The 14,064-nt window shown below is 41.5% G+C and overlaps 1 protein-coding gene across 4 annotated transcripts in view; it reads left to right on the top strand.

Moving 5' to 3' along the window:
- LOC142503884 (dimethylaniline monooxygenase [N-oxide-forming] 2-like) overlaps window positions 1-14,064 on the top strand; it is a 116,964-nt gene that overhangs the window by 86,027 nt on the left and 16,873 nt on the right. For all 4 annotated transcript variants that reach the window (XM_075616771.1, XM_075616767.1, XM_075616769.1 and 1 more), the window contains 3 exons: window positions 6,473-6,661; window positions 8,977-9,139; window positions 10,008-10,150. In XM_075616771.1, the coding sequence (XP_075472886.1) occupies window positions 6,473-6,661; window positions 8,977-9,139; window positions 10,008-10,150 (495 nt within the window). The remainder of the gene's footprint in view (window positions 1-6,472; window positions 6,662-8,976; window positions 9,140-10,007; window positions 10,151-14,064) is intronic.

Raw genomic sequence — 14,064 nt, 5'->3', positions numbered from 1 at the left:
AGATCTTTCTTTTATATGCAATTGCTGGTATACCTGCTGTTATGAAACCTATCTCCCCTGATAATAAACGGGCCCTCTGTGAAAAATGCTTACCCTACTGCTGTTTCGCCGTCTATGCAGCTTCTTCCGGGTTACGTCATAGCATGAGGATGTGAAATTTATAGCGCTCGGTTACCATGGTGACAGCTGATGCTACAACGCATATAAAATATACACGAATGGAGCAATGTGAAGGGAGGACTGATAGAAAGATCACCTTACATAAAACCAACATATGTGGTTTACAACACTTTCTTTGATGGCCTGATAAAGCTTTGAAAGGCATCTTCTTCTTCTTATTATTATTATTATTGTTATTGTTATTATTATTATTATATACAGGACACATGCTCCTAAAACAAGAAAGAGCCGGCACTCCGGAGGTCTTCATACAAAAAAAAGAATTTTAATCCACACAGATCAACGTTTTGGTCAAACACACTGACCTTTGTCAAGATAAAGTTGTGTGCATACAATGCTCCTTATACTGTCTAAAATGAACTGTGTTACATGACACAGGTGAAAGGGGCGTGACTAATCACAGCCCATAAAAGTGACATCATCAAGTTGTGTGGGTGTATCTAAGATCACACCAATAAACACAGTGATAAAGTTAACCCTATACACCTTAACCCTGTAAAAGATACCTGATTGCAAGCTGCATCAATCATGATCACATCCTCATTAGAATAGTGGGCAAAACTGGTGCAGTGGTGACCTAAGAACAAACAGCTTAAAAAACTGACTGCTTAACAAAATTAAATATCTAAATCATTATTATTCCCCAGGGGTGCGCAAAGTGGGGGGCGAGAGAATTTCGTGGGGGGCGCGGCGGCTGCAGAGGTTCCGCGCTCTCCCCCAAGGCACTTAAATTAAGTGCCGGGGGGACCACGCGAGGCCTCTGCAGCTTCTCCTACATGATCTTGGGTGACGCGTAGCCATGGTAACCGACGTCAAATGACACCATGGGGTCACGTGATGTCACGTTGTTACATGACCCCGCGACGTCATTTCATACCGGAGCCTTGCAGGAGGGGGGCGGTAGCTGGTAGGTGAGAAGGCGCGGGGGGGGGGGGGCGCAGGGTCAAAACATTGAACACCCCTGTTATACCCAATATATGCAAAAACATACTATACATGAAAAAACATAACAAATAGGAACGAGCAGAGCATAAACACTGTGTCACCATTGTTGCTGGCCGTGTTGTCCAGATGTAGCTCCATATAAATATAAAAAGTTGATACAAAAAATGTAAAAGTTCAAAGAAGGGACTGATCACAGCAAGTGATAGGGCTGGAGGCAGGTAACCAATAAAAAAAGATTCTTTGATAAAGCGCCTGACGGGCGAGAAACGCGTCAGAGGACCCTGTATCTGTCTGCTGTTATGCTATTTAATTAAATAAATACTTTTTTTATTGGTTACCTGGCTCCAGCCCTATCACTTGCTGTGATCAGTCCCTTCTTTGAACTTTTGCTGTACTTACCTGGACTGAAGCCTCACCGGGATCCAGCTGACCTCGTGAGTTTATTTATTTATTTACACGGAACTTCCTTTGGTTGCCAGTGTGCTTCTCACATCCCTCCAGCCGCCCAGACCGCCGGGCAGAGGCATGGGCTTTCATACAGGGGAAGTGTTCATTTTTCTTCACTTGCCCTTGTCAGCACAGTCAGACCCCCTGACTGGTCTCACCTTATGGGGCTCTAATAGGAGTGAGATTGCCTTCATTTACACACCTCATTGTGCACCTGGATTGATTTGTCATTTCATGTTACATGGATCCCGGATTTGTTTAATATATTCCTATACCACATGTGACGTTTGTAGCACCAGTTAGGGGGTTGTTCCCTATTCCCCTATACAAAAAATTTAAATAGCAACAGTCTATATAAAGTTACATGTAGGGGAGGTGTAAGCTCTGCCACTGTCAAGTATTGAAATAATAATAAGAACAAATGATTTAGAGGGAACAGCAATGATTCTGAACAGAAACATATCCCTTAAAGTGACAGTGTAATCACAAACAGACCATATTGAAGGGGCCATATTAAATAAAGCCATACAGTATCTGAAAAAGAGAGAAGTTTTCCACGATTTCAAAAGATCTAAAGAAGGTGTTTATGAAACATTGGCATATTTTAGAAACAGAAACAAAACGTTTTCCTTATACACAAGCTAATCATATTTTTGCATGCAAAAGGAATTCTAATCTTAAAGATTTACTCGTGAAGGGGGACCCGACCAACAAATATGAAAGTTATTTCCCTCTGAATCGTCTTAGTCTCTAGAGAAATGGGTGCTTTGGGTGTAAGACCTGCATAACGTGTCACATAGGGGCTTTCGTTCCTTGCCCACTCTTCACCTTTGAAGAGCATCTAGGGCTTTGTTCTCTTTGCCCATATATTTACCCCCTAGTGCACCCACCAGGATAATCTGTATTAGGAGGCTGAGCAGGCACTCCCCTCCTGTTTCCTGCAGTGGATTAACTGAGGGGACAGTTTAAGCATCCGCACACAGGAAAGACGATAGCGATAAAGCAACATATTACTTGTTCTACATCTTCAACAATATATCTCATTACACGTCAGTGCAGCTTGGTGTATGTGGGTAAGGCTGGGGCCATAGAGGGGTGAGCAGTTCGGAGCCGCGCTGACGCTCGCCTGCTGAAATCTGCGCGATTTCATGCCCATGCAGGCGAGCCAGCGGGCGCGATCGAAGGTGGGGGGAGACTGAGGGAGGCGGGGCAGTGACGTCGCTGGGCCAATCGCCCGCGACGCACCGACGTCAACGTCATGGCGCCGACGTCACGGTGCCGTGACGTTGACGCTGCTCTGCGCTGATTGGATGTTTTCAGCCGACAGCGCTCTGAAAAACAGCTTGGCTGTCGGCTGAAAAATCCAGCGCCTCAGCACGCCTGCAGATGCTCGCGTGAGCCCCCTCTCAAGGCATCCTCATTGAGGATGCATGGGCTCAGCGCGGAGCGTCCGCACGGCTCAGCGCGGCCTGTCCTTCTATGGACTCTGCCTAAGACGGACAGGATATTTAAAGAAAGGATGAACGAGCATCGTCTGAGTATCTGTCTCACACTATCTAGGAGTGAAACAAACAAACCAGTGGCTAAACATTTTTTGGAGAAAAACATCAATTATCAACCTTGACGTATATCGTATGATCATTGAGCATGTGACTGTCCCGAGTAGAGGGGGGGAGGGAGGGGTGAAGCGTCTCCTTTTACTGAGGGAGGCAAGATGGATGTTCAGATTGGATACCGTTGCCCAAAAAATAAAGAATTGAAATTGCATTGTTTTTTGTGATAGTTGTCAAAGTGCTATTGAATGCTACAAATGTATGATTTAGTGAGTAGGTCAGAATCCATATATACTTATTAACCAACTTGCAGATTAAATAATACTTACTAGCTCATTATAGCATGTTGGGTATTATGCCTTTACAGTCAATTGCAATAGATCTGAGAGCTACGGTTTTTTAGCTTGAGTCTATAGGTCTTAGTAGCTTGGAGGAGCGTCAGCGCTGGAGTCCAATTAACCAGGACGAGATGTTGGATACTCATTAATGGAATGCAGTAATCAATCAGCAAAGGGACTTGGGACTTGGTACAAAGAACGGATGAGCCTGACGAAGCAGAGCATTCTGCGAAATGCGTAGCTTCATTCTGTGTGCTGTTTTTGGACATTCATGGCCACCGTACTTCCCTGGAGGACCTGTGTTCCAGCTTCGTTCCAGCAGCAATACCGGACGCGGTAGCAGGAGCCAGGGGGATCTGCGGCGAACCCAGAGAGTGTTGTTGCCGGAGAATTTATTATGAGTTAGTTTGTTACTCTTTGTGTGAATAAATATTATTTTTTTAAATATTGTCTAATCAATGTTCCTGTTGGTCTGAGGGAGAGGGCGTAGACCTAAGAACACAGACACAACACTTACATCTAAGCTGTCTGCCGATAGCCAGTAAGAAGTGCAACCGAGAGAAGGACATCCCTAAAGAAACCTATTATTTCCTGTGTAATCACACATGGCCGTGTGAGTATGATTAGAATTATATTTGATTGTTCCTTTGCCACCTACTAGCATTGTCTCTGCTGACATTCACTCATATGATACACTGGGGCTATTTACCAGGACTTTACTGTAATAATATGCACAGGTTGACAGGTGTTTTTTTTATTAATCTGTGTTTTTTATTATTCTGTGCCCCCCGTTTTTTTCTGTTTTATTGTCTTCAAGGATCCAGAATAGATCCTATTGGGTCGAGCTACAGTCGATTAACCCCAACATAGGTGTGCTCCTTTATTTAGGGGAGCTTTGGGGAATCCTTATAAGGTAGTATTGTCTCCTTAATGTTCACTCTGTTTGAGTTAGCTCCCTGTCTTTTTGCCCTACGTAACATTTAGGTACTGTTTGATACTCTTTTTTTTAGATCATCGTGACTTAAAGTATCCTTCAAGATGAAAGTCTAAGGTGAACAGATGGCACACATTCGACTGCCATAAACTATAGTTATGGTGTCATAATCCATTTTGACACCACTGGTCAAGAGGGATATTCATGATGTATACTGTAGTACTGTCCGGCATTACCTTTGTGGTCACGTGACTTAGGGGGGGGTGAGATTCTCTGTGGGGGGCGGGAGATTCTCTGTGGGGGGCACGGGGGTTACAGAGGCCCCACGGCTTCCCGAACGAAGGCATTTAAATTAAATGCTGGGGATACTCTTTTTACAGGGCTTCGTGATTTAAGGTACTTTTTTAAGATGACAGTGTAAGGCGAACAGACGGCACAGCATAAGACTGGCATAAACTATGGTTATGGTGTCACAATCCATTTTGATTCCTACCGTATAAGCAACAATATGGAACCTATACAAAAAATATAAATTCCAGTCATCAATGTGGAGGCTTGAGCTCAGTAAAAGCAAGGTTCAGTGCTTAGGATATATTTTATATGAAGGATAGAGGATACATAAATGGACAAATACATTATTATCCATAGCTGTATAATAGTAATTTTGTCCATTACTGTAACGTATATATTGGGGTTGCGGGGGGAGGGGGGTGTATTTGAATGTATTGTACTGCAATTTTTTTTTCTGAACAGGATTGATACCGGAGGCCGGCGGGTATCCGTGGGGACCCCCGAACACCCACGAGGACCACCTGGAGACCACCGGACACCCACTGGGACCACCCATAGACCCCCGAACACCCGTGTGGACCACCAGAAACCCCCGACGGCCACTGGTGTCAATCCTGTGCAGAAAAAAAAATTCTTTGATGCATATTTCCAGATTGTTAGCATCAGCCTTTAGCTGGCGACAAAATATTGATAGATTTTAAAGTTGGTTAAGCTTATCACTGCTTTGTGAATAGCTATTACTGACAAAAAAAAAGCAATTTTGGCTTGTCATCTTTTTTGGCTCAGGCAGATGACTTTTTTGGCTCAGGCTGTTAAACCCAATAGTGCGAGGTTAGACTGATGGAATACCTGTCGGCGCTCTTGCATCAGAACCTGGACAGGTTCAACAAGGTCTGGGACTTATGGCCCTACAATAACAATCAAAATTAACACACCCGAACCATAAATTGGCTGTGCCCTCCCTTTCCCTCCCCCCCTCTTATCTCCTTTCTCTCTCTCTACCTGTCCTAAGCTATCCTTTCTCTTAAATTAAGAGGAGTTACTGCACCGGTAGGCATCACTGAGTCCGTAGGGTTTTCTGCACAGGTTTTAAATGTCTGACTGTTTCTTTATATGTACACTGCGATGTAAATACTGTATACCCCCTGCAAATGTTGTGGAATGTTGCCTGTAACCCTCCATGAAAACCAATAAAAATATTTGACATATAAAAAAAAAATCCATTAGTGCACGATACTGCACTGCTATCACTGCTTTGTGACTAGCAAAGGAGGCAGTGTCACGCAATAAGGGCATTTATCGAGCTTTAAACCACTTATCACTGCTTTGTGAATAGGCCCCTCTGTGTTACCAAACTCTAAGTAAAGATCCCACTGTAGAGTTCATGAAAGACCTCAATAGATTCCCGAGAGCAGGACTATGCAGCAAAGTTATTGATGAGAATGAGCTTAAATGTATGACTGTGAGTAATCCGACCATCGCCACATTCTATTCCATTCTATCCCAAAGGTACTTAAAAATTCGAAAGCACTCTTTGATAAAGCGCCATAGAGGCCGGAAACACATCAGAGGACTATTATTTGTATGTATGTAGTTTGGCTATTATCCCCAATAAATAAGTCATTTTTTACCTGCCTCGAGCTCAACCTTTTTGCCGTGCTCAAGCCTTCTCTTACCCTTTGTTAATGATAAAAGCCCTTTATGGCAGACTGATTGTTCCTAAAGACATCATGATAGTTGAAATGTTTAAACTTTCCTAACTGTTATGCTCATATCTATCTCAGAAAACGGTGGAAGATGGCAGAGCCAGCATCTATGAGTCTGTTGTCAGCAACACCAGCAAAGAAATGATGTGTTACAGTGACTTCCCCATTCCAGAGAACTTCCCCAACTTTCTACACAACACTAAAATGTTGCAGTATTACAGGATGTATGCGCAGAAGTTTGATCTAGTGAAACATATCCAGTTCAAGGTAAAGAACGAACCCATTTTCAGTGTATACATGCAATAGGCGTGGCTAGTGCAGATGATTACTATCATTTAATTGAAATGCAAAGATAATTGACTTTTAACTGCATTTAACAGATACTAGTTTAGATTTTAGGTTCAATTATCAATAAGACCAACATTGCATGTCTTCCATCTGCTTAAAAAATACCTTCATTGAATCCGATAGATTGCCAGTACCATAAAGTGATGCTCTGACATTGTAGTCTTTTTCTTACAGTAGCTCATTCTAAGAATGAGTACTCGATGCATGCAGCTTTTTTTAATCTGGCAAGCATGTTAAAACTCTAATTTAAACTTTTCAACTGTTACTTTTTGGGTTACACCTGTAATTGTATAGAAGACTGCTTCAATAATTAAGTAATAATCCCTTCAGAACAGGGCCTTCAACTCTTCCAGCCAGGGCATTATTGATCAGTAATGCCCTGTTCTGAGGGGATTATTACTATTATAGGCTAAATGTAGACTTTTTTTCATAAATAATAGACACTTTTGTATGAAACCACCTCTATATACACTTACACTGCAGCTATCTATATCCACAACACAGCACCTCTACACACACACAGCAGCTCAACACACAACACAGCAGATCTACACACACACAACAGCAGCTACACACGCACACACACACACCAGCATACCACACACAACACAGCATCTCTACACATACAGCAGCTCTACACTCACAAGCACACCACACACACACACTGGAGCTCTACACACACAACACAGCACCTCTACACACACAACACAGCAGCTCTACACAACACACACACACAGCAGCTCTACACACACACACACACACACACACACACACACACACACACAACACAACACAGCAGCTCTACACACACAAACTCTGCTGCTGCACACACATGCTACATCCATAAACACTGCTGCTGACACTGACACACACTGGAGCTCTATACACACACACAGCAGCTCTATACTGTACACACACACACACACATCAGCTCTACACACACAACACAGCCGCTCTACACACACACACACAAACTGCTGCTACAGACACATACAACAGCACAACACAACACACATACACTGCTGCTGCTATACCCATAAACACTGCTACTAACACACACACACACACACACACACACACTGCAGCCACAATTAAAAATGCAGCCACTTACTAAATTTTGCAGACTCTCTACCCCCCAATTCAATTGAATCTGCTTAGAAAATCTCAGTCAGCTCGGGAGGGGGAGGAGTCAACCCGTGGCTGATACTTCCTGACCAATCCCCTGCCCTGTCTCAGAGCTGTTACTTGATTCTGACCAATCCCCTGCGCTGTCTCAGCTGTTCTGAAAGCTGATTGGCTGGAAATAAACACATTGAAAATTACACTTTGCACGCTTCTAAAATTCCGGGCATTACTGATTGGATAATGCCCATAATTTTAACCAATCAGAGAGCAGGGTTTTCAATAATGCCCAGAATTTTACTGCTTTAGCCTATAATTTATAGTATAAATGAAAGGTTTAGAGTGGGTATCAAAAATTTGTGGAAATCCCATTCAGATAATACTTCAATAACCAACAGGGAATATTTGTTTATTACTATTAACTTTGTAATTATCTTTAACTGTAATTTATTATTATGTTATAACTTCCCCCTTTCCTAATAGCAGTCCCATAACATATATTTTTTTCTCCAAATAAATTATTCTAAGCTTTGCAAGAGAAAAGATGAGTTAATGGTGGTTTTACTCTGACCAAGTTGTACATAAAGTTATTATAAAGTCAGTGTTGACATTTTTAGTGCCTGACCTCACATTTTCAATGTTATTGGGAAGTTTTTCTACATAGAAAATTATAAAAATGTAAGACCAAACCTTACGTCTTGTTTCCAGCCATAAATGCCACATAATAATAATAATAATAATAATAATAGCATGTTCTTGTATAGCGCTGCTAGTTTTGCGTAGCGCTTTACAGAGACATTTTGCAGGCACAGGTCCCTGTCCCGTGGAGCTTACAATCTATGTTTTTGGTGCCTGAGGCACAGGGAGTTAAAGTGACTTGCCCAAGGTCACAAGGCTCCCCCTGCTTCAAACTCTCAGTGGCAGTCAGTGTCTTTTACTCACTGAGCCACCCCCTCTCCCTAAATTCTACATAAAGAGTGTTTTCACGAAACAACCTAATTTTTAAACCTCATTTTTTTTCATTAGTCATTTTCTACAGCAACTCTTGTAATTGCAGTTGGCTACATCTGCTAATTGCAGCCATTTTTTTGTCTGGGTGGGTTTCTTGGCAGACTCTGGTTCGCAGTGTAAGGAAACGCCCTGATTTCGCCAGTACGGGCCAATGGGACATCACCACAGAAAAAGATGGGAAGCAAGTAACAGCTACCTTTGATGCTGTCATGGTTTGTTCGGGTCATCACTCAGAACCATATTATCCATTGGAATCTTTTCCTGGTGAGTTATGAAAAATAACTGTAAAATCTAGTATCAAAGACCATGTAAAATCTAATATCAAAGACCTAATATATTTAATTACAAACTCATGTAAATATAACTTTTCTTCTATCTATCTATCTATCTATCTATCTATTTATATATCTATCTATCTAATTTACCTGGTGTTCCACATTTAGTTTTATAAATCCGGTTATTACAAGACTCATACTATTTATTTAACCTCTGTGTTCCATATTTGATAATCATATAACTATACACTTAGAGTACAACTCCCAACACATTGCATGACTGACTAGCTAATCACATCTAGCAATATACGTTACACATTCCTTCCCATGCATCTTGGTTTTAATGTATTATACCCGTTCCAAACAACTGCCGTCTTGTGAAAGTTTAGGGGAAAACAAGCTTATTTTTACCATACTGATTTATGAATGCTATCCCCCTTCTTAATTGTGCTTCTCTTGGTGTGTGTTACCTCTCTGCTTTTAGTTTGCCCTCACCTCCGAAACAATGAATGTATGTTATCTGCTTCTGCACAATCTACACTCCCTCTCATTTTCAATACATTGTATTTACCTTCGACAGGGAGGATCCTACGGGTATCTGCACGGATACCAAGAGAAAAACGCATAAGGATCCACTGACTTTAGCTTTAATTACCTTTCTCTAAAGTTGCATCATACTGTACATACATGAAAGAGCAGAAATAGTGAGGATATAATCTAATCACTGGATTGATGGACACTGAAAATCGTTAGAAACACTTCTTTCCCCCCTGCTAGGGAATATACCACTACAGTACATAGCGGGGGAATGTGTGTTTTCTGTCTACCTCACAAAATCCCCTCTTGTTGATTTGCAGGCATTAAAAAATTTAGAGGTAAATACCTCCACAGTCGAGACTACAAGAACTTCGAGGGATATAAAGGAAAAAGAGTTCTCATCGTGGGGATGGGAAATTCCGCAACTGATATTGCTGTAGAGCTCAGTCGTACTGCTGCTCAGGTACAGTAAAGTGTTAAATAACGTGTGTATGTTTCATAGGTGTTTGATTACTATCGTGCGTCTTTCAGCTTCCGAGTCGTTTATGTGCTATCCTTCATGCTGAACAGTATTGGGTCGAAGTATTGTATTTTCCTTTATAATCACACCAAATGTATGCAGCTCTATCCAGAGATAATAAACAAGACATAATATAGGGGAAATAATATAAACACGGATAATAAATTATACATAAAAGTAAACATTGGGAGAAAGGAGTCCATACTCCGAAGACCTTACAATTGAAGATTACAAATGAAGTGATCAATATCTTAAGCCGCTTGTATTAAAACCATGCACTGTGAAAACTTTTATGACAAGGTTCTTGGGCAGACTATGTATATGCCACCTCAAATCTTTATTCATCATGTAAAACTCAGATACTTCCATGTGGTATCTTCATGCATCATTTATAGACCGTAATGTTTTCATGTCTGCTGGCTCAGAAGTGTGTTTTTTTCAGAGATATACTGTATTACCTGTCCATTCCTCACTATCGGTATCAGAAAACAATGGGAACTTAGAAACCAATAGTGTTCAGAGAGAAGATAAGGCATAATCTAGATCTTAGAAACACAGAAAAAGCCAAAGAAGATGAAAGAAGCACGTGAGCATCACCCAACTAAATAAATTATTCATCAAAAATGTTTTTCTATTCTGCAAAAATGATGTATCAAAATGATATTAGTGTTAAAAAAAAACAAACATTGTGATCATTAAAAAATTTAAATTGCATGAGAATATGTGTTGATGTGTATGTAATACAACAGCATAAATACACATATAGTTCACAATAAAGATGACATAAGAGTTTTGTGATTAAGTTATTGGAATTTGTACTAACATATTGTGACTAGGAGGAGCCTAGAAAGTATTTTGTTGTAAGCCTTGCATGCCTTACTCAAAATAATGCTCCATGGCTCCATTTTGGGAACAAACGCTAAATGCTTTGATCAGCAGCAGCTGGAAACTCCCTGACGAAGGTGTGGTTATAACTCTGAAACATTGACTAAAATAAAATGACTTTTTATTTTTTTAAACAAGTCTGGAGTGCGTGATCGTCAAACAATTCTATGGTAGGGGTAGCCTGGCACAGCACATTAAAGGTTAATGCTGCAGGTTGCTCCTACCTGTTAATATGGCCACCTCTATTACTGGTCAAAATGGCTATCTAAAGTATGTACAGCCAAAATGGCTGACAAACTGATTAATATGTGACCTGTAGTTAGTATTCTGAAGTAGCTAGTTTATTTTCGTGTTTGTGCTTAACTGCATGTAGTTTGTGGGATGCATGGTGTGTTGGGCTTGTGACTTGTAATCCAGGTACTATCCGTTGTGGAGGGCCAGGTAAAGCGCCCAACTGCATGAGCACATACTCCAAAGCAGAAGTATTGTCCTCTCCCCAGCAGTGAGGTACCTCACCATGCAGGAGGTATCGAGCTGCGACAGGGAAGTGATGCCTGGGTCCTAGCCCCGTTAACTAGTTTCCTATTGGCCAGTTCATATTTCCCTCACCCTGATGCCCCACCCCTTGGGGCCATCCTACAGCACTACACCAGCCCCAAGTCCTGATTTAGCCATCCAGGGCGAGTCCTCAGCCTCCGATTGGCTCTGTGAAGACAATATCTACGCTGATTGGTTGGGACCCGTTTTTCCAGGCTTTCAGATGGAGGCCAGGTTCTATGTAAATTGATGCCAATCTGAGTTCTACTGTAATAACATTTTAGTTATGGTTAGTCTCGTTGTCAAGATACTAACTGGAAATACAAATAGTGGCTGGGAAGCCGTGATCCCTTATAACTGGAATATCCTAAGACTGGCAGATTGTGGAGGCATACTGGGTAAACTTGCTCCAGCAGCTAGTCAGCTATGAATCCCCCATAACCCCCTGTCTTGGCAAGTTGTGACCGTGTTAAGCATCTTTGTTGCTCCCTGTTGTCTTTGGAAGAAATAAATACTGTATTACCTGCGCTCCTCCCTTTGTGAAGTATGCAGCTGGTAAAAGGATTGGCCTTACATTACGGAAAACAAAGAACAATTCCTGCGCTCCTCCCAATTGGGCTACAATATACTTGTCACGTGGGACCAGAACTTTTAACACTGAAACCACCGGGATCACTATCACCAGACAGAACACAGTAGTTGAATAAACAAAAGTTTATTCTGGCAAGCCAGCAAACACACAAAATACACAATCACAATGTACACTCACCAACTGGAGCCTGGGGAAGAAGAATCAAGTCTCAACTAGGTGCATGGGCCTGCTTCAGAAGGCTTGCCCTGTACAGCTCCTTCTCCAGCTTCTCAGTGCTACTCACAGCTATTCCACACAAAGCACTTTCGAAAATCCCACCAGTCGTGTCTCCGATCGACTCCCAAAGTACTCCCCAGTACTCTTCTGGTACTCCGATTGGCGTGCTCCTCACATAGCCCTCGGTCTGCTATTCTTTTCATGGAACAGGGGCCGCCGGCCAATCAGAGTACGGATCATGACGAAGCAGCCAATCGGAGGACGAGGGCTTGTCCAGCTGCACCAAACAGAGGAGGGGGCCGGCTTAGGCACTCTGGATCGCCCCTTGAGGAGGGAGCTGCTGGCAAGCGGGAAATTCAAAGTTACCAATGGGAATCGTGCATACGGGACAAAGACCCGGCAGCGGGTTTAATTTTATTAAAGTGTCTTAAGGTCGTTAGGTAACTACAGTCTAAAAGTATATTTCAAGGTAACTTCTCCTCTGGTACATGTAAAGCATGTCGATGCTGTATATGAAACTAACGATAATGAATTCAACACATACAAAAAAAAGTAATCAAATAATTTATAAATTGCAAGGTAATAGGGATAATTTATGCTGCGATTTGTCTGAATCTAAAGTATGTAGGCAAAACTACTGTACCAGACAATTTAAATTCAGATTGGAACATGTTAATGCAATCTTAAAAATGACCAACAAAATTCTATTGCAAAACATTTGAATAAGATTCAGCAATGGGTATTTAACAGGGAAATCGTGATTGTACTTTGCTGAAAAAATATGCTAAACACATGATCTCAAAGGGGAACTTTTATGATTTCATTGTATCTAACATAATTCATATGTTGCTCACACTATTTAATAATGTACTTTTGCTTAATTGAATGTTTATCCTCCGGCTTTGATAATACTGTGTGCCTTGAGTAAATTTGAAATGAATGTATTGGATTGAATGAATCCTGTGTGAACATAAAATCATGTCCAATAAGGAACCGAGGCAAGGTGCACAGGATAATCCAGGAATGGGGAGGGGGAGGAGGGAGGGGTAAGGAATGCTCCCGCATCAGCAGGTATAGGGTAAGTTTGTAATGGTGTGTCAAGCAAAATACCGGTGCAAAAGAGGAAAAGGTATAACTAAAGCAAACAAAAAAGAAAAAGTTCCTCCTTGAATGCACTCGGATAAGCCAGTGATTGATAGTAATGAGTGTATTTAAAAACCTTTTAATCACAAGAGAAGGTTAAAAAAGGGTTGTATAGAGGGGCATGGTATATGTAATCCAAGGCCAGCCCCTAATAGGCAAACCAACAGAATCGTCCTCACTCGTGAGGAGATATAGGTATTACAACACCTTAATGTGGAACTGTGTCGCTCAGATAATCCCCTTTAGTATAATACCAGATTAGAAGGCCCATATACCCTATGGAGATCCTTTTATCAATAATTCAATGAACCTAACATGGTGTAGGTCATTGAAGCTAAGTCTGGAAGGGTGATTAGCTTACACCGAATGGACAGATGGTATATATCTGTGTGATGTCCCTAGTCCACTTAAGCGGTGTGTACAAACAAATAAACGAAACATGGTGAAAACAATAACAACGCAACAAAGATGATCATCATAAAAT

Source organism: Ascaphus truei, chromosome 10 (genome assembly GCF_040206685.1).
Source record: "Ascaphus truei isolate aAscTru1 chromosome 10, aAscTru1.hap1, whole genome shotgun sequence".
Taxonomy (NCBI): domain Eukaryota; kingdom Metazoa; phylum Chordata; class Amphibia; order Anura; family Ascaphidae; genus Ascaphus; species Ascaphus truei.
Note: the sequence above shows the minus strand (reverse complement) of the source record. Positions and strands in the feature narration are given on the sequence as shown.